The following is a 20860-nucleotide window of genomic DNA, read 5'->3' on the forward strand; positions in this document are numbered from 1 at the left end:
GAGGAGTAGCTTCAGTGACAGACTTTTGTCACTGTCCTGCTCCACTGACAGACTGAGGAGATCGTTCCTCCCCCACACTATGCGACTCTTCAATTCCACCCGGGGGAGTAAATGCTAACATTACTCAGTTATTGTCTGCTCTTTTTTTTTTTTTTTTTTTTTTTTTTTATTTAATTTAATATTGTTTCTTTGTATCCGTATACTGCTGCTGGATTATGTGAATGTCCCCTTGGGATTAATAAAGTAAGTATCTCTATCTATCTAATCCAATCAGTGATTTGTAATGCAGCAGTGGGGTATCGAAACACAAAAGTTGGACAATTGATCTTTTTTACCTGCTTATTCTGGCGCACCTTTAAAGTCTGGCATAACCGCAACCCTTATGACAACACCCAATGACAGAGTACTGCCAGGGCTGCTGGGATTTGTAGTTCATTTAAGCAGCGCTGCTACAGTATGTTTGTGTCACACAGTCGATACTTGTGTGCCTCTGGCTCCCTCCCCTCTTGGTGCTCTTTACACTTTCAAAAAGGCAATCAGAAAGCTTTTACTTTTTGGAATTAACAGTCCTACATTCACTGACGATTCAGGTACCTCCACAGAGAATCCTCCATTTTCATAGGAAAGTTAAAGAGATGTGACAGGAAAAATGAAATGCACCATCACATTTTATGACACGATGCTTACAACATTTGCATTTGATTGGGTATTGAATATTTGTTTTTGCTGTAAATTGATTTCCTTATGAATAACTTGATCAAGAGGCTGTACATCTCAACAATATGAGTGTAGCTATCAAACATTTAATTATCAATTAAATTTACTCAATTTTCCTTAAAGTAGAATTAAATTCTCTCCCTTAACATCTTTTCACTCATTTAAAGATGATTATCTTTCAAAGTTAAACTCAAAATCTTAATTTTTTTTTTTTTTTTTTTACTAAAGAGAAAATCGACCTCCATACAAACCTGATGACAGACTACCTTGTGAAGTTGTAAAACAGCACCCCTCTCTGGTACAGTTCTGACAGTGTCTCCAATTTTTAATGAACTCTGTGTGCCGTGCAAATCAAACCACTCAGATCTGATCAAAGTGCACATTGCAGGCGTTCATTTAAGGGGATTTGCATACATTTCAAGTCACACCATGTAGAAATGACATTTTTTTTTCTTCCTCCTCTTCTTCTTTCGGCTGCTTCCATTAGGACTTGCCACAGGGGATCATTCTTTTTCCATATCTTCCTGTCCTCCACATCTTGCTCTGTTACATCGTACTCTCGCTACAGATCACAGTGCCATCGGCACACATTATAGTCCATGGGGACTCCTGTCTAATCTCATCTGTCCATCACCATTACAAATAAGAAAGGTCTCAGAGTCTATCCCTGATGTAATCCCACATCTACCTTGAATGCATCCGTCACTCCTACCACAGACCTCACTACTGTCATACTTCCCTCGTACATATGGTATATACTATATCTACGTATGATATCCTCTCTATTATATAAAAAAAATACTGGGATGAGACAAGACTTTTTCAGAGAGATAATTTCAAGTCCCACAAGATGAGACATTGTGCCAGGAGATTTAACAACGCCCACGGTCCACTCACCTCTCATTCGTGTGAATGCTACTGTCAGACACAGTTCCTGTGCTCTCAGCTCTTTTAAATTCTTGCGTTTTCCTTATTTTAATACAAGACCAACAATGCATTTGTTTCCTTCGATGTAGTCCTTTTCTGGACAATAATTTAATACAATCTGGATGAAACATCGACTAGGCGAAGAAGAAAAGGCAGTGCGTTGAAAAGAGGCCCAAAAGCTTTGGAGAGAAAAGAATTAAAAAAAAAAACAATAATCATGTAAGTGCAAATTTTGAAAATAAGGAAAGTTATAATCAGCCTGGACCAAGTGGAATTAAAAACCTAACAGGTCTAAGCGGGGGCTGAAATAAAAGGTCAAAGAGTAGAAGACAAAGTAGAACATCGTAAAGAATATACACATGCAGAGCAGGTTAGAGATTATGAAAGTACTAAAATTCGAAAGTCTCAAAAAACTGATAGTAAAGATCACATTAGCGCTAACAAACAGAAATTATTACACAGTGAAATAACGGAACAGGAAAAAGAGATCAAATATATGGACATCGGTGATATGACAGAAGTATGTAGTTATTGTTTGGCTTTAAAGTTTAAGTCGAAGACTTGTAGAACGTCTTTGTTTTGCCATCAGGGAAAAGTAGTGTTTCTTCCAAATGAAGAGGTGTATCCACGAGAAATAAGATTTGTTTTTTGGTGAAAGTGAAATCCACAAACACGACAGGCAAAATATCCACATCTACAATAATCTGTTTGCAATTTGCATCGTTCAATGCTCAAAACATAGATTTACACGATTCAGCACCATACGCTGTGAGAATCTGTGGGCCCACAACATTTAAAGCTACTATAAGTTTAGTTTCAAAGAAACCACAATTCGGTCAGGTTTATATTTATGATCACCGAGAAGCGATGCAACATAGAATTGAAAGAGTTAAATGATCGGACGTATTAGAAATTCTACAGCTAATGGATACAAATCCATACACCCAAAAGTATCTCACTTTGCACAAACTTTATCTGAAAAACACGGACAAAAGTTTTCTTGGATTTCTATATTAATCCGAAAGATTACACTCACATATATAATAAATCAACATGTGACGAATTGTCAGTGATAATAGTTTTGAAAGACAGAGATATTCAAGACAGAATTGATAGTCGTGTTTATCCAAAAGTACAGTACGATTCGTCGAAAGCAGCAGCTCTGGGAAATGACTAACACACAGGGTGCGCACAGGGTTGGAGAGATAGATAGAGATATATATATATATAATATTTGATTGCATGAAATGACTGCTTGAAGTCTGCAAGTGCTGAGGATCTACTTGGCAGTTTTCAGCTCCTGCTTATTGTGTGCGCCTCTGGAAATTTTATGTCAGTATTTTCTGAAGTTATCATTGTACATCTCTTCTTCAAACAAACTCCATGTGTGCCACATAACAGGCTCCAGGTCTATACTTTTTGGTCTGGTTTGGTCCAATACTTATTATTCAAAAATGGTTTCACCTACATTAATTAATAATAACCTGTAAAAATGTTTTTGAGATACATAATATATTTAAATTTACATGTACGCATACAGTGAGGCACAGGCATGCACATGCACGCATACACTCTCTCTCAAACTGTTAAGTAATGATAGCCTGCAGCTTGTTTCTCCGACTTGTTTGCTGAGTGATGAAGACAAAGTGAACACATGCACACGCCACAATAGATCTATAAAGGTTGATGATGGCAGGAGCATTAAGCCACCCTGTAGTAATCGGTCTCTCTGGCTTGTTTGCTTCATTTGACCCAATATGTTTAGTTTCAAATTAAATATCCAGGTTTTTCACTTCATTCAATTTCTTGTTCATTTTAATTTACATTTATTTCTGTGCATAATATTTTATTGTATATTACTGCACAATACAATTAGTTGTATTATATTGCAAAATTTTCTTTTAAATGACTAGGGGGCTCCACCCCCTGCTCGCTTCACTCGCCCACCCCCAGGTTTGGTTTACTGGATATACAATTTAAAGAGATTGTTAGTTTCATGGGAATTGTTACATATGCATTATTTTCACTTTTACTTTAAAACTTTTGTAAAAACAATACTTGTCCTTTTGTTTCCGGCCCTGGGCGTGGTTATATCTCTTTCTCACATGACGTATAACGCTACTCGCATTGTGAATGGGGTGCGGCTGAACGCATGCTAAGGAGATGCTGTCAGATCATCTGCTGGCTTTCCGCTGCTGGCGAGCTGCATATTTTGCTTGTCGGTTGCCGTTGTTTTAAGTGCTGGGAGCACATGAAACGTGTCTGCCAACAGAAGTCCAACAACTGCTAGGTTAGATGTCTGTGGACTTCTTTTAAATGATGTCTCACTGCCTTGTCTCATGATGTTGTAAAAACAATACTTGTCCTTTATTTCCGGCCCCAGGCGTGGTTAAATCTCTTTTTCGCAGGACGCATAATGCCACTCGCGTTGTCAAGGGGGTGGTGGGGGTGCGGCTGAACGAATGCTAAGGAGAATCCGGCGGATTATCTGCTCTCTTTCTGCTGCTGTTGTGCTGGCTGTCGATCATTTAAAAGCCTGTACAGAAGCTGTACTTTTGCCACGTCGTGTCTCTGCCGCTTGCGAAGGGGGGTTGGGTTAGGGTGACTGAATGCATGTAAGAAGCGGTCGGATCATCCGCTGGGTTTTTGCTGCTGGCGAGCTGCATGTTTTGCTTGTCGCTTGTTGTTGTTTTAAGAGCTGGGAGCAAGTTAGGCATTTGCATCATGCCAACATTTTTTTTTTGAGCCTTTTGAATTCCACTGCTTTCATAATCTCTAACCTGCTCTGCATGTGTTTAGCGCCAACGTCTTTTGAAGTTCTACTTTATCTTTTAATTCTGAGCCCGATTGGACATGCTTTTTTTTCAGTTCCACTTGTTCCAGGCTGATTACTTTCTTTTCTGAATTTGCACCTAGATTAGTCTTTTTCTTTTTTGCTTTTTTTTCTCTCCAACGCTTTTGGGTCTCTTTTCTCCATGCTGCTTTCTTCTTCGCTTAGCTGTCGATGTTTCATCTATAACGTATTGTCCTTATACGCTTTATATGCGCTGAGAGCCCTGGATCTGTGTGTGCTCAAAGCCTTTACAAGACTGAGTGTTTGTTTTGCTGCCCGTGTTCTTATTTGATATTGGTTGTAAGTAGGGCGTGTCTTGCAAGAATCTCATGTTCTACGTCCCCGCGAGACGGTCCTGGGTCAATCTCTTGGCACAAAGTCTCATGTTTAAGGTTCCCGCGAGACACTCAGTGGCCAATCTCCTCTTTTTTTATAATAGAGAGATTTTCTGTGGTATCACTAAATTGAAATTTACATGGAAGTAGTGTATGGGCCATTCTGTACTGATTTGTTTAGAAACACACATAATGCAAATAATGCAATCAACTGTATAATAAAAACGCTTCTCTGGATGTGTGTCTGGGCCCTCTAAGCGCTCTCATTGGCCAGCTTGGCTTTGGTGACGCAGCTGATAGCGGAAGTGCCAGGCACAAGAGGAGAAGTCAAGGTACAGAAGACATGCTGAGAGTTGCCTTCAAAGAATGGAAGGATTCACACAAACATGAATGATAGACTGTGAAAATAGTCAGAATATTGGCCGTTAGAGAAACAGGATTGAGAGTGGCAGCATTGGGCAAGAGAGGCTGAAATTAGGATTCTGCATTTATACCAGCACTGGAAACCTATTGAAAACACCCACAATTAAAAACTTTATGGTACTAACATAAACACCAGCTTTTCTCTTAGACCACGGGTATCAAACTCTGATCTTGGAGGGCCGCAGTGGCTGTAAGGTTTTCATTCTAACCATCTTCATTAGTGACCAGTTTTTACTGCTAATTTAACTTTTGCCTTAATCTTAATCAACTTGACTTAGACCCCTTAGTTGTCTCTTTTTCGTTAATTAGCTGCCAAACAATAATGAGACACAAAACAAGCCGCCACAATGACCAGCTCACCTGTACCCATCACACAATATCTGACAATAAAGAAAGGTGACCTCGGTAAGGTTGATCTCTCATTTCACCAAAACATTTTGACGTCGTTTTTAGAAAAAACTGAAAAATCAACAGCTTTGGAAATGTCTGCTGTGGCAGAATGAGAGCAGCAACAAGCCATGGAATTAAATAACGGCTTTAGTTAACAGCAAGAATTGGCTTCTTATTAAGAAATTGGTTGGAGTGAAATTGGCTGGAGTTTGACGCTCCAATTTAGCTGGTCCTCTGTCTTGTTTCACATCTCACTTCTGTTTGGCTGTCATTTAATGAAGAAAAGAATCAATTCAGAGCACTGAATTCTTACAGGGCTATTAAAATGAAGGGAAAAGAAACTAGTTTGCAGTGAAAACTGGTCACTGATTTGGAAAAGGGTTAAAATGAAAACCTGCAGCCACTGCGGCCCACCAGGACCGGAGTTCGAACCCTCCTGTCTTAGACCAAACCCCCAACGCTCCCCTTGATGTTCATTATGACAGTCGTGGAAAAAGCAGCTGTTTCAAAAACTTCACCCTTTGATGTCATCTGAACTTTGTGGGGGACTCCTGTTATAGGATTTGAAACAACCCCGACCAGTCCTACTGCTTCTACACAATGGATTAATTTCTTTAATGTGTTCAGTACTTCTGGAGGGAAGTGAAGAGGGAAGTGGCGCATCAGAGAGGCTGAAGTAAGACCGGGAGTTGGGTTTTGGAGTTATCCGTTATTTAAAAAACATTTTGGTACCGACTCTAAAGTTATAATATTAATTCTGATCCAGCATTGCCTGCAGGATAAGGTAAACACAGGGCAAAAGAGATCAAATATTTCTAAATATATTCTATTACCTGTCTTTGACGGTTAAACTGACTAGTTCTAGATAAATTAGTAACTGTATTGAGATGACAAGAACATAAACTGTTACATGCTGCACTAACTTGTTATTAGGTATTGTAATTAGTTTATAGCATTGCATTACTTTGTGCTGCTCTCCACATAAAGCCTACTCTGGGCCTTTTTGTAGAGCAGATCTGTGTTGTCCTTTCAATCCAGTCTACAAGTTAGGTGGTCCATCAGGCACCCCCCATCATTCAAAAAAAATCTACCACCAATTCTAACTGCAGTTCCACCATACTGATTTTATCGCAAAGCACAATACAATATAATCCTGTATTGCACATCTCTAGCAACTTCTCTGAGACGATTAAACATGTTGCATTGTACACCATCTTGCAAATGGTCAGAAAATGAAAATGCAAAATCCATTGGCATGGACTCCAATGATGTTCGGTCGGAAAGCTTCAGCCTTAGGTGTAGCTGCAAGTTATTTTTTTTATTAATCAGTAACTGCTTCAAGCTAAAAGATGAACATCTTATCTAATCCAACTCCTTTACAGCATGAGTGATTCAACGCAGAGGTGGTACTGATTTTTTTTTTTTTCCCTGAATTTTGCAGTGTAGACTTCCCTTTGTCTTGTATGGTTTGAGGAAGATTACTGGTGTGGAGTTATAAAATTCAGAGGTACTGTAGATTGTTTGTCACCCATGTCTAAAAATTATTTGAATCCTATTTTTTAATTTTGCTGACCGGATATTTGCAAGGTTGGGACACACATTTCCATTTTTAGGTGTGTTCACATATAATGCGTGAAGCACCTATTGCAACAGCCATGTCTGTCTGTACACATGAAACCACTGTGGACAAATTTTGTCCACTGATAGTTCAATGTTTGAGGTATCTCAGCAAAAAGAGTTTTGAAATTTCAAAATATCCATTGAAAACCAATGGCGTATTTCATGTGTCTTAAAACAGAGAAACGTTCTGTGCAACTTTAAGCTTAAATGAGTTTTCTGTTACAATTTTACCTTGAGAGCGGTTGCTTGAGCTGGTTTATTTTGTATATAGGATTACTTAACCGATTACTTAAGGGTATAACGTGAAACAGACTGACCGTTCGTTACGGTTTATCTGCACCTGAAGAGCCACTTTTGCTTCTTTGTATCGTCAGGCTGGAATTTAAAATCTTTAAGATAATTATCACCTTTTCCTGTTATAGAATAAATCAGTTACTCTACAACTTTTTACTTATTTCCATAACTAATATTAATAGTTAGGTGGGAAACTTATTTCATTTTCCTTCCTCCTTTCATAGGATAATGTTGATTACTAATATTATTCTAGTATTGGTCATTTTGTATTAATAGGTATTTTTCATTTTGGATACAACTCATTTGGGTACACTTTGAAAATGTTATGTTTAAGAAATTTGAACTACAATTCGTTACAGACCCTCCACCACTAACACACATCGGTCGAAGTCATTCTCACATCAATCTTCCATTGAAAAGCATTGGCGTTTTTCATGTGTCTTAAAGCAGAGAAACGTTCTGTGCAACTTCAACTTTAAATGATTTTGCTGTTTCTGTTTTACCTTGAGAGCGGTTCCTTAAGCTGGTATGTTTTGTGTATTTTCCTCTTTTACTTGTGTGACAGCCACTGACTCCAGGGAAGGCACGCGTGCACACAGCTCACTTCCGCCACACTCTCTTGTCTTGCTGTTTTAGGTAAATTAACAAAGTACAAAAAATAAAAACTAAAATAAATGAATGGAACGGGAAAGCAATTCCAGCTTAAGACTGAATTGGTTGAACAATGTTATCTGCAGATGATTCTTGTAAAGAACTGATGTTATCAGCTTACAGCTAAACAGCATATGAGCTAATTAATTAAACGGGAAGGGCGCAGCTCCTCTAAGGGATACAAACAAGTTGAGAAATGGAAGTGCAGTTGATCTGTGAGCAGAAGAAGAGCAGAGACAGTGGCCATTCACCAAGGATCACGCTGGCCGCTATGAGCAGGGACCTGGTAGGATTACTTAACGATACAACGCAAAGCAGACTGACCGTGCGTTACGGTTTATCTGCACCTGAAGAGCTGCTTTTGCTTCTGTGTATTGTCAGGTTGAAATCAAAATCTTTAAGACAATTATCGCTTTTTCCTGTTATAGAATAAATCCGTTCCTTTCCAAGTTTTTATATTTACATAACTAATAATAGTTGGGGAACTTATTTCATTTACCTTTCTCCTTTCATAGGATAATGTTGATACTAATGTTATGCTAGTGTTGGTCTTTTTGTATATTAATAGATCTTTTTTCATTTTGGATACAACTCTATTGGATATACTTTCAAAATGTGATGTTTAAGAAAATTGAACTATAATTAGTCACAGACCCTTCACCACTAACACACATCAGTCGAGGACATTCTCACATCACTTGAAGTGAATTCCGCTAACTATTGAGACAACACCAGCCTATTGGTGCTCTGTTTTTAACTACAGTGAGGGATGTCATGCAGGGACTGGTATCCCAGCTGGAGGTGAACACGGATCTTTACCTGGCCAGGAGGCCAGTATGACAGGACAGGGGAAGACAATTTAGTCAGGTTATTTTCTTCCCCAGAACACTAGGATGCAGTGTCCCCAGGTTACAGTACCTCTACGCATACCACCAGGGCTGGTTGGGAACTATATTTCTTGGGAACAGCCCTGTTGGGTTCCCCGGGTGCTGAGGAGATTAATGAACCCTGCTTTGTGGGGCTTCAGCCTCACCTAGAAGTACTTCCGAGCCACAGTCTCTGGATACCAGGATACCCCCAGGTTTTATATAAAAGGAGCAGCCAGTTTCAGTACAGCGAGCCAGAGTCGGGTGGAGGTGGATGAAGCTTAGCTGGAGGAGCAGAGAAAAGAAGGAAGCGGCGCAAGGACTGCTGTGTGTCTAGTTTGTGTTCTTTGAAACCTGTGTGTAAGCCTCCCATATAATCGAGCCTGACTGCTAAAGAATGTTGTGTACAATTGTATACAGATTGGAGTCCAAAACAGAACTGACTGCTGAGGTTTAGATGGTGTGTTTTTAGAGCACGGCATATCTCTGGAACCGAAAATGGCGTCCTCTGGACCAGAAGTGATGTCATCGGGCTTGTGACCAGAAGGGACATCATGGAGGCACGGCGGAATTTCCCATAACAGGTCTGCAGTGGAAAAAGAGAGAGGATTAGTGCACCCCACCACCCCCTTTAAACACGCTCTTAACTGAAATGAATTAGTGGATTGAGCTAATGGGCACAACAGAATCTATTAACTAGTTAGCGCTCTTTAAGTAGTGCAGATGCCCTAACTGAGATGTGTTCCAAAAATCTTGTTGTTTCTGGTAGGTTTTGTGTGAATACCATTTCTCAAAATGAGTTTAGGTAGTGTCTTGAGATGTGAAAATTATTTATTTTTTTTGTTTCCACTTTGTCTGGCCCTGATGAAGGAGCAGAGTCTCGAAACACATCAGCCTGATGGACAACGATATGAATATTCATTGTCAGAAGTTCCAATCCTGAATACTATGGTTTTGCTGATCCTTTGGTCTGTGTTACTTAAACTGAAGGGTTGTTTACCTGACCTTTTTATATTTTTATAAACTTGGGGGCTTTGCCCCCTGCTTGCTTCACGAGCCCACCCCCAACCCCTCCCAGCCATTTTGCGTTTCTGCAACTCGCGCCGTGAAGTAGGTGGCTGAACACATGCTTTGGAGATGCGGACAGATCACCTGCTTGCTTACTGCTCCTCCTTCCTTTGCTGCATGTTCTGCTTCTCGCGCTGTGCGCCGATCATTTCAAAGCCTGTACAGCCGCTGTCCTCGCTTCACTCGCTCTCACGGGTTTTGCTTCCTAAGGTTGTAATGTCTAGTCTCGCGTGACGTCAAAGTGTCTCCCCGAGATGATCACGTTTCGACCCAAGATTTTTTAATATACCGTATTTACTCGTGTACCACACGCCCTCGTGTAAGACGCGCACCTTAATTTTTACAAAGAAAATCGCGAAAAAATGTTTTCCCCGTGTACGACGCACATTGCGATTTGTATAGGAAGCATTTAGAGAGAGAGAGCGCTGTTGAGCGAGAGGAAGCACGTGAATGAGCGAGAGAGAGTGCAAGCACGTGAATGAGAGAGAGAGAGTGCAAGCACGTGAGCGAGTGCGCGAGCAAAGGAGCGAGAGTGCGTGAGCAAGCGAGCGAGAGAGAGTGCACAAGCAAGCCCAAGGAGAAGTAAACATTACAGAATTACATTTCCTTGTGTATGCTAATTTTCGGGAAAAAATGTGTGTGGTACACGCGTAAATGTGGTAATAGGTAGATATGTTTAACATGTTGGAAGCTTTGTGCACAAGTATAAAGCTAGAAGCCTGTGTGATCAAGTTATAATATTGAAAATGTTTATATTTAAGAAAACCACCTGTGTAATAGTTTGGGTGTTTTTGAAAAATGACTTTTACGTTCCTTTTGTAGTAACCTTATTAAATCGTATAATTCTGATGGTCCTTTCTTCCATTAACAAACTCCTTTCCTGCCTATCGGATGCTCTGTCACTTCCGAGTGTTTCCACAGTTGGCACCACCAGAAGGCACTTTGCCGGTGGTGCTGCTGTTTACACGATTGTTCCTGCCGACATCTAGTAGTAAACTGCGTGACTCAAAGTAAGGTGATGTGCCTCCATTATTTCAGTCTTTAATAGACTCATATTACACAAATCTGTTATCATCAATTAATAGAGTGATTTGCTGTTTATAATAATGCAGGCTACTTTTTCAGGATGTCTTGATCTGTGGTATCCTGCTAGGTAGTCTACTATACATTAAAGATTCCTGTTCTGGCCACATATTAGGAACCATCTCAAAGCCCAGAGATCCCTTCCCACAATTAAATGGTTTTATTGTCAATCAAAGATTTCAAGTGGAACCACACAGCCCAGTAGAGTGCCATTTCAGAGCCAGACTTGTTAAAAAGAGTGCACGGTGATGTACTGATTGTTAAACAGATTTGCTACACGCCGCAGCGGGGGGCACAGTTGTGCACACACCAATTCTTGCTGTAGTTAGAGTCTCTAACAGGCACAGCTTCAATTAAGTGTTTTTGTTTATATAAAAGTGTTCATTTATTCATATCAGTGACTTGCGTGACTTTTAGAATGTTATTTAATCCTGTGCTTAACTCTCTTTATAATTGAGGCAGATAAAATGAGTCCTTTGTGGTCTTTGGGAGTCATTGGTACGTATTGAGCAATCATGATTGTGCTTTACGAAGTTCAACATATTAGCCATATAGAGGCCGCACAGTCCCATATAATGTACACTTTCTATGGCCCCTCTCATTAGCTCCACTGTGCCTTGAAGGACTGAAGTCTTCAGGCATTTGTCCACTGTCTTGTGTTCTCTTATGATTGGATTTCTTATTTTTTGTGAGATTAGCAACACCGTTGCCACCAGATGATTCCAAGCTACTGGTGTTTGAGGGAGAGTTTAAAAAAAAAAAGCCATATCTGAAACTGGCAAGTTAAAGAAACGGTTACAATGACCAAAAAGGCACAGGCAATGGATGGGAGATGACTGGAAAAGATTATTATGGTCAGCATCCTGGAGTCGTCTTTTCCCTGTTACAGATGACACTGGTATTTGATGTTACATTTAGTGAAGAAGACAAATCAGGACCACTAAAGAGTTTGTTTCTCAAATTAAACACTCTGATGTCCATATCCTCTTGTGCAATTTGTCCTCCTGGGCCTTCCTCTTCTGTTGGTATCCCGGTTAGATCCAGTTTGGCCTCTTCTTTCAAGGCAGTATTTGTAGGAAATCTTCAGTTTCTTGTCAGTCAATCACATGGGATAACATTTAATCTGCAAAAGAACAGAAAACAATAATAGACTGACGTGTTATTTGAGCCATTTTTGAACCCAGAACTGAACTCGGGGAATGCCAGCCCTTTGCGATCCAAGGAAAGACAATCAGAACAAAACGGGTTTCAATCATGCTAAAGCAATTACAAAGATTTCTCTGATAATCAGTTAGCATTTATACATGACTAATTAAGGATAAGATAAGGAAGATGACCATTGGGACGCTGAAGGAATGGCTACTGAAAATGAGGCTTTGTAGTCTGTAATCGCCCGAAGGATGCAAGACATCAACAGGTAACAGTTAGGGGGCCAACTGGGTAACACCATCTAGTTAAAGCAAAAAAAAAAAAGACAGTCCAGTTCAGCCTCCAACACAAATTCAAACTGTTTAGTTCTAACAGGAGCCTGGGGTCCAAAATTAGACGCCTCTTTGCAGGCACATCACTCTTTATGGTGTCCCAACCTGTAAGCGGCAGGACCTTCTCTGGGCACCGAGGGTGAGCTCAAATACCCTCACTGGGTGTCTTCTCAGTGTACCAGGTGGAATAGAGAGGACACTTTGGGGATAGCACCTCCTCTCGGCTCGGGTTGGTGTTCCTTATCCCCAGGTACACATGTATGACAAGCTAAATGTGAACAATAAATGAAAAATCAGTGTAACAGAAGTGCAAGGACAAAGATAAAAGTTTACGGATCCCCCATATACTTGAAAAAGCTTGGTTAGAAGTTGATCTCTTTACATATATGAGCTCCAAACAGAACTAAGGTTGGTTGCAAAATGGCTCCTACAGATATGTGACAGACAGGAAATGATGTCAGAGATGGGTGTGGTCGTGGGACCGGAAGTGACATCATAAGGAAGTGTGCTCTTGTGCCATGGAAGAGGAAATGGTAGGTGAAGACTTCTGGGGTCTGGAAAAGAGGGCTAAGGATGTTGGTTCTTCTGTAGGCCTGCAGGGGAAAAGGAGAAAGTTAGAGGATAGCGCCAACCCTTGGTCTGGCATGGGAATGCAAGTATTTGATCCCGTAAGCTGTCACCCACGCGCACATGTGTGACATCAGTCATGTCAAGCAGTAATTGCATTTAGCAACGCTAGTAATGTCTTGGCTGTATTTCTGAATCAATTTTAATGTTCATATAAAAAATATCAATTTCCACCCAAAAATTTGTGGGTGTGTTGCAGCCTTTTGACTGATACTATTTGTGTGAATGTTTCATGGAATGGACTGGCATCCTCTCTTCAGGGTTGGTTCCTGCCTTGGACCCAGTGCTGCTAGGGTAGGCGCCAGAACAAATGTGACCATAAATTGAATTAACAATACTGGGAAATGGATGGACGTCTGCATTCTAACATCTGCTGCTGCTGCTTTTGATTGCTTGATGTTTATCTTTAATAAAGCTGAGAAATGTAGATCAGCATTTTTTGTGAAAAGTAATTTTCAGCTTTTTGTCAGGTAACTGTTAACATCTAATGATACTGGATGAATGCTTATTTATTGATATATTTCTTTATTTTTCATTGTTTTCAGGTTGAAATTGCAGTGTGACAAATTACCTTGAAATATGGAACACTTTATGCATTTCAGGTAATGGGCCCTTCTGAACTGTGGAACTGATTTCTGTCAAGGCTCAGTGGTTAGCACCATTACAGATTCAATTCTTAGCTTGATGCTCATTTCTGTGAAGTTCACCCGTTTTTTTCCTGGGTTTTATCTGGGTACTCCTCTTTTCTTTAGCATCCCAAATATGTGCAGATTACATTGTAATTGTGAATTTCCCCATGGGGATTATCGATCGATCGGAATGGCTGGATGGTATTGAAAACACTGGAGAAATCAAAAAGCCTAATCCTCACAGTGCTGCCAGTTTTGTCCAGGTGAGGATAGGCCTTGTATAGCAGACAGATAACTGCATCCTCCACTCAAGTCTTTGTCCAATAGACAGACTGCAGTGGGTCCAGGTGATCTACCACAAGAGGACTCCTATAGTCCAAGATCAACATCTCAAAGGTCTTCATGATGCGAGACGTGTCACTGGTCTGTTTACTCTGTTCTGAAAACATCATCTTATAGTTAAGTTTTAACCCATTCTTTTCTTTCCTTCAGTTTCATTAGATGCCTACTTTTTGCTTTTAAACATTATCTTGTGATAGTAAGGTGTATAAAGTGCCCCGAGTTAGATGAAGTCTGACTGAATTCTCTGTTCATGAGCTTGCAGCCTTTCAGAAATGGCATGCAATTTAATATTAACATTTGCTTTCTGTCTCTATCCATTACAGAGTTCTGCTGCTGCTGTCATTTGGTTCCATTCTGTGGATGGAAGGGGAAGCTTCTGAGCACCATGACAAGCCCAACTTTTTGTTGATAATGGCGGATGATCTCGGCATTGGTGATGTGGGCTGCTTTGGCAACACCACCATCAGGTAGTCAAGTGATCCACTCAGTTGTGACAAAACAGTTCAGTTCAATGTTTTGAGCTGAAGATGAAATTTACAAATTCCCACGTTGTTTTTCGTTTCATTTATTTCAACCGATGGCAAGTACAGTGCTTTCAGAAAGTATTCAGACACCATGACTTTTTTAATATTTGTTTAATTTTACAGCCTTATGCTAAAATTGTTCAAATTTTTTTCCACCATCAAACAATGCTAAATATCCCAGAATGCCAAAGTAATAACAAATTTCTAGGAATTTCTGCAAATTTATGAAAGATAGAAAACTGAAATATCACATTGACTGAAGTACTCAGACCTTTTGAAATCTGACCTAGGTGCATTCCATTCCATTGATCATCACTGAGATGTTTCTACACCTTGTTTGGAGACCACCTGTGGTCAACAGATTGAACACCTTTTGACAGAAGATCCCACAGTTGAGGAAAGTCCAAGCCATAAGGACGAAGGAACTACCTGCAGAGCTTGGAGAAATTCGAGGCGCAGATTTGGAAAAGGCTACCAAAAATGTTCCAACGGAATTTAAGCTTCTCAAGAGCACAGTGGCCTCCATAAGTCTTCAATGAAAGGAGTTTGGAATAAGCACAACTCTTCTTGGAGCTGACTGCTTTGCCAAACTGAGCAATCATCGGAGAAGGGCCATAGTAAGAAATGAGATCAAGGACCTGATAGTCACCCTGACTGGGTTCCGGAGAACCTGTATGGAGATGTGAGAAACTTCCAGAATAACAACCACCACTGCAGCACTCCACTAATATAGGCTTTATAACCTAGTGGCCAGACAGGAGTCTTTCCTACATAAAAGACCCAAGGAAGACCTCTTGCAGTTTGCAAAAAGGCACCTAAAGAACCCTAACTATGAGAAGCAAGATTCTCTTGTCTGTTGAAACTAAGATTGAACTGTTTGACCCCAGTTGTAAGCATCTGATCTGGAGGAAACCAGGTACCACTGACCACCATTCCAGTGGTGAAGCATGCTGGTGAAAGCATGTTGGTACCAGCATCAAGGTGTGGGGTTGTTTTTTTAGTGGCAGGGACTGGGAGAGTAGACAGGGTTGTAGGAAAGCTAAATCCCACAAAGCACAGAGATATCCTAAATGAAAACCTGTTCTAGAGTGTTATGGTCCTTGGACTACTAGGCCCAAGGTTGTAAAAGCACTGGCTTAGAGACAAATCTCTGGAAATTACTCTTTGTGGCCCAGCAAGAGCCTGGAATGGAAATTCCTTGAACATCTCTGGAGAGACCTACAAATACCTGTTTACTGATGGTCTCCATCCAAACTAATTGAGCTTGAGAGGATCTGTAGGGATGAATGGCAGATAACGCCCAAATCCAGGTGTGAGAAGCTTATCAGGCCAGACCCAAGAAGACTCCAGGCTGGAATTGCTGCCAAACCCTTTACTCAGTGCTTAGTTGAATACTTTTGTTAATAAAAAATGTAATATTAATAATAAAATGCTAAGGTCTGTGTGTTAGTGTGTGTCCTGTCCCTTAGAGTAGTGTTTCTTAAACCTTTTATTTTTTTAAGACATAATCGTGCCCTTCTTAATGTCATCGAGACCCAGTCCATGATGGCCATCAAATTGTGAAAGGGGGTGTCCCCCTTGGAGATTTGCGGCCAACAGTCCTAGTAGAGCAGTGCCGATTGCTTAAAGAACCTGTGGCAACCCACTGTGAAACAATTTGCAAACCATTAGTACCACAACCACTAAATACAAAGGTGAATCACCAGAAGGTGGTGACTCACAACTCACTTTTGGGTGACACATAGCTTAAGAAGTGATGCCTATGCGCAATATGATTGGTCAGTTTACCTTAGGTTATGAGGACAAAAGAGGAAGTGCGGGTGTTAGACACGCAAGAAGGAGAAACAGCATAGGAAGGGACGCTGAGAGAGTTGCCTTTAAAGATAGGAAGTATAAAAATGAAAGGAAGTGAGGAAAGTGCCTTGAGAATAATGACACAGTCTGAGACATTGCATTATGGGAATGTGCTCGAGAGAATGATTGCCGGTGAGGAGAGGTCCAGGCACCCAAGGGTACCAAGGAAAGGTGCCGAGGTACACACAGGGCAAGAGATAGCAAATAGTTTTAAATTATTGAACAGTTGGCATGGCTGGGTTATTGCACGTTGTTTGAGGGTGAAAATGGTTTTTGCACAGAGCTACAACATGTGAAAAAGTGAAGGGGCTTGAATACTTTCTGAAAGCACTGGACAGTATTTTGTTCCATTATAAAATTCAAATGGCGATATAGCATGTATAAGGATAACACATGGCTCATAGGCGATGGTGTAATATGCCTGTTTAAATTTTTTAGGGAGTTACTTGGTTGCTTTTCATTTATTTTGATTGATTTCAGTCTAAAGGATTAGCCATTGTTATGCACCAAGGGATATAATCCTGTTCTAGTAGATGCAAGCAGATGCATCTGAGCACCCTGATTTTTTTTAATATAAATAGGGCAGTATATTTTAAAATATGTATTTAAAAATTAAAAAGGTATAAAGAATACATGTGTAACAAACACTACAACAATAAACAACCCAAAGGCATCATCAAGACTACCTGGATGGACATACCGAGATCAAGAAGCTGTACCCGTACTCCACAAACTTTCCAAGGGTCTGAAATACAGTTTTGTATGCAGATTGTTCCGTTTTTGTCCTTAGTCACATTTGCGCTGTTTGTTTGGGGTTTTTTTTTGCCTTGTATGGGGGTTTGGAGGTTTGTCCTAGCCCCAGTGCTAGTCCTGTGAGAGACCTTAGTTAAAAAAAAATAATAAATAGTCACGCTGAAGATGAATGTTATCTTAAAAGAAAGGGAGACTTATGAAGTATGAGCACATTCTGGTTTCAATTTAAATGATAAAGGACAGCCAGAAACCTTGAAACTGGCTATTTGTAAGAGTATGTTGGATGAGATCCCACCGCTCCTACGATATCAGCACAGGTGCTGCTCAAGGCTGTGTAGTGTACTCCCACCCGAACCACCCTCATCCTTCCTTGTATATCAATGACTGTAGCAGTTCACTGACCCATCAGTAAAAATCATTAAGTTTGCCAATGACACCACCATCGTTGGACTACATTTACTTATCTGACTTTTTCCAAGGTGACTTACAACATTTGAGATATAAGCAGTTCCGTTTTGTTTGTTTTTCTGACTGGTGCACAGGCAGGTGACGTGACCTGCTCATGGTTATACAACATCAGTAGCAGGGTTTGACGTCCAAAGTCTTTACTATTGCACCACACTGCCTGCTTGAGTTACTAATGGTAATGAAACAGTAATCGGAGAGGAGATGACCAAGCTGGCAGAAATGGGAAGGGACTTTTGTAAACAGCAGTTACAATCTCTACCTCTAGGAATTAATGGTTCTGCAGTCAGTATGGTGGAATTCTTCAAACTTGTGGGCACAACTATCACAAACACTCTCAGCTAGGACATTAACACAACTTCCTCGATATTGGAAAGGGGAGTTTACAAACAAAGTTGTACCACCGTAGAGTTAATAGCGGCACCTCCCGTGGACAGACATCTGATCGTGTCTACAGTCGTTTGAACTTTATCTCACCCGCATTTCTTACACCAGCCTGTCCTACTGAGACCAGCTCATTTTTAGAAACAGAGATGTAGTTTATCCTATATTCTATACTAGCAAAATACCCGCGCTTCGCAGCGGAGAAGTAGTGTGTTATAGAAGTTATGAAAAACAAAAGGAAACATTTTAAAAATAACGTAAAATGATTGTCAATGTAATTGTTTTGTGACTGTTACGAGTGTTGCTGTCATCAAGGATTTGATTATCATTATTTCTTTCAATCAGGTTCGTATTTGGAGGATGTGTTGTGTTCAAGTTACATTCAGTGTTTGTCTAGTTTATCCCTGACCATCTCATCTCCATTGTCAACCGTTGTAAAGATAACCGGTTTCATTCATTGAAGTGTTCACTACCCAAATCGGTACTCGTGAAACTAAGATGTTTAACAGGCATTCCCGGTATTAAGTTGTGGATTTTCCTGTGAATATTTAGCAGCAGCGTGTCTATGAACTTAATTTAAACTTAAGCTTTACACCTTGCTTTCCTATTGATATGTCTACAAAGGCTTGTTCAGATTCAGAGGGTTGTTCCTTTCTTACTATGCTTGTGTGCGTCACTCGCTTCATATTCTTTTGCTGCCGTCTCAATTGTGTAATGCGTTTTTTGTTCAGCGCTCTTTGAAGCTCTTGCTTGCTGTCTGCGTACTGCGTTCACAATCAGTTCACGTTTGCCGCTCGGAGTACATGCATCGAAGGTTCTCAGCTGTGCTTGTGCTATCTCGTGCGATCTTGCGATGTCCACGGCTTTATTTAATGTTAGCTCAGACCCGGCATTTAAAAGTTTCTCTCGCACTTTCGCTGAGTTTGTGCCAAACACTAGTCTATCCCTGACCATCTCATCTTCATTTGCATAAGCACAGTCCTTCACCAGCCATTTTAACTCCGTTACAAAGTGATCAAAAGTCTTGTTTATACCCTGCGTCTTCTCATTAAACTTGTATCTCGCGAATATCGTATTCGTCTTAGGCATGACAAAATCCTTAAAATGGTCATAATAAGTTTTCAGTACCTTGGCTTCCTCCTGGGTGAGAGTCCATTGTGTTAAAAATGTCTCTTCCTTTTTACCCAGTTCACAGGAGCAGGTAGTTGCATTTCTCACTCTCGTATTTGCCTTTGAGCAGGGCAGAAAACATCAGCTCCACGTGCTGTCGGAACTTTTTCCATTCTCCCGGCAGGTTCAGAGAATCCCAGCCAATTTGTGGCGAGGGAACTCCACCAAAATCCATGACTGTCCTCTATTCTGACACCATGTCTTGTTTTCACAAATTGTGAAAAATGAAATGATGGCGAGACTTTCTTTTAAAGTATGCAGGGGAACTTTATTTATTACAGCTCTGACATTCACGGCATCCGTGTTCTAAATGAACTTCCATAATAGTAACCTTGAGCTCCCTTCCTGATGACATAGGTGCCTAAATCGTGCCTGATAATAATACATTTCAATGACATATAAATATTACAGTGATCACCTCGATAGACATCTCACCACCCAAAAAGCTACTCGTGAATCTAAGATGTTTAACAGGCATTCCCGGTATTAACTTTTTGATTTGCCCGCGAGTATTTAGCAGCAGCGTCTCTATGAACTTGTGGATTAGCCCGTGAGTATTTAGTGACCGCGTGTGTATTAACGTGGATTTTTCTGCGAGTATTTGGGCGGCAGCATCACGGAGTTGTTTTCGTCTAGCTGCATCAGAAAATGTAGCACGACGTCTGACACGCCTCCTTTTTACTGTTTTCTCACAGCTTGGATTGCTGCTGGCGGACGGCCTTATATGGGCAGGCACTCAATTACGTGGGAGGCGTGGGTATGGGGGACGCAATATAGGCAGGCAGCCAACTACGTGGGAGGCGTGGTGATGGGGGACACAACTCTGCCTCACACGGCGACCGAGCTGCAGGCTATGGCCTATATGTACGTAAGTAGGATTCAGTTATGACCGTTAAATTTCAGTCTTCTACCTACACGGGAAGTTGGGGAATTAGTGATGAGTCAGTGAGTCAGTCAGGGCTTTGCCTTTTATTAGTACAGATAGATAATCGTGACTTGCTCAGTAACACTGAAAAATGAACCCTGGGGGCCTTTGCGTTGGGCACTGTGCCATACTTTTTTAACCACTGTATGTATCTGTTGATAAATATTCCGGTTTCAGTTTGCTTCTCCTGTTACGGGGTTGTGGAAAGCTGGAGACCACCCCTATAGTATCGGGTTCAAGGCAAGAACCAGCGCTGAACAGGATAGTAGACGATTGCAGGGCACACTCAGTCATACTGAGCTGGTTTCTCAAATATGCCCGACTTTGGGATGGGGGAGAAAAGCAGCCCACTCCCAGTGTGAACCAATTCAGTATGTTTTATACAGACAGTAGCCTGCCTGCAATTTGAACCTGCATCCTTGACACCGTGAGGCAGCACTGCTCACCACCACATTTTGCATTTTATGTGAATTGCATTACAAAATGGTACCAAGAGGAT

At 40.8% G+C, this 20860-nt stretch overlaps 1 protein-coding gene across 4 annotated transcripts in view; it reads left to right on the forward strand.

Moving 5' to 3' along the window:
• Positions 1 to 20860, forward strand: part of arsh (arylsulfatase H) — a 108121-nt gene that overhangs the window by 19298 nt on the left and 67963 nt on the right. For all 4 annotated transcript variants that reach the window (XM_039743569.1, XM_039743566.1, XM_039743568.1 and 1 more), the window contains exons 2-3: positions 13861 to 13917; positions 14610 to 14753. In XM_039743569.1, coding sequence (XP_039599503.1) covers positions 13895 to 13917; positions 14610 to 14753 — 167 coding nt within the window. In that variant the 5' untranslated portion in view covers positions 13861 to 13894. The remainder of the gene's footprint in view (positions 1 to 13860; positions 13918 to 14609; positions 14754 to 20860) is intronic.

The sequence above is a fragment of the Polypterus senegalus genome, chromosome 2 (genome assembly GCF_016835505.1).
Source record: "Polypterus senegalus isolate Bchr_013 chromosome 2, ASM1683550v1, whole genome shotgun sequence".
Lineage (NCBI taxonomy): Eukaryota > Metazoa > Chordata > Cladistia > Polypteriformes > Polypteridae > Polypterus > Polypterus senegalus.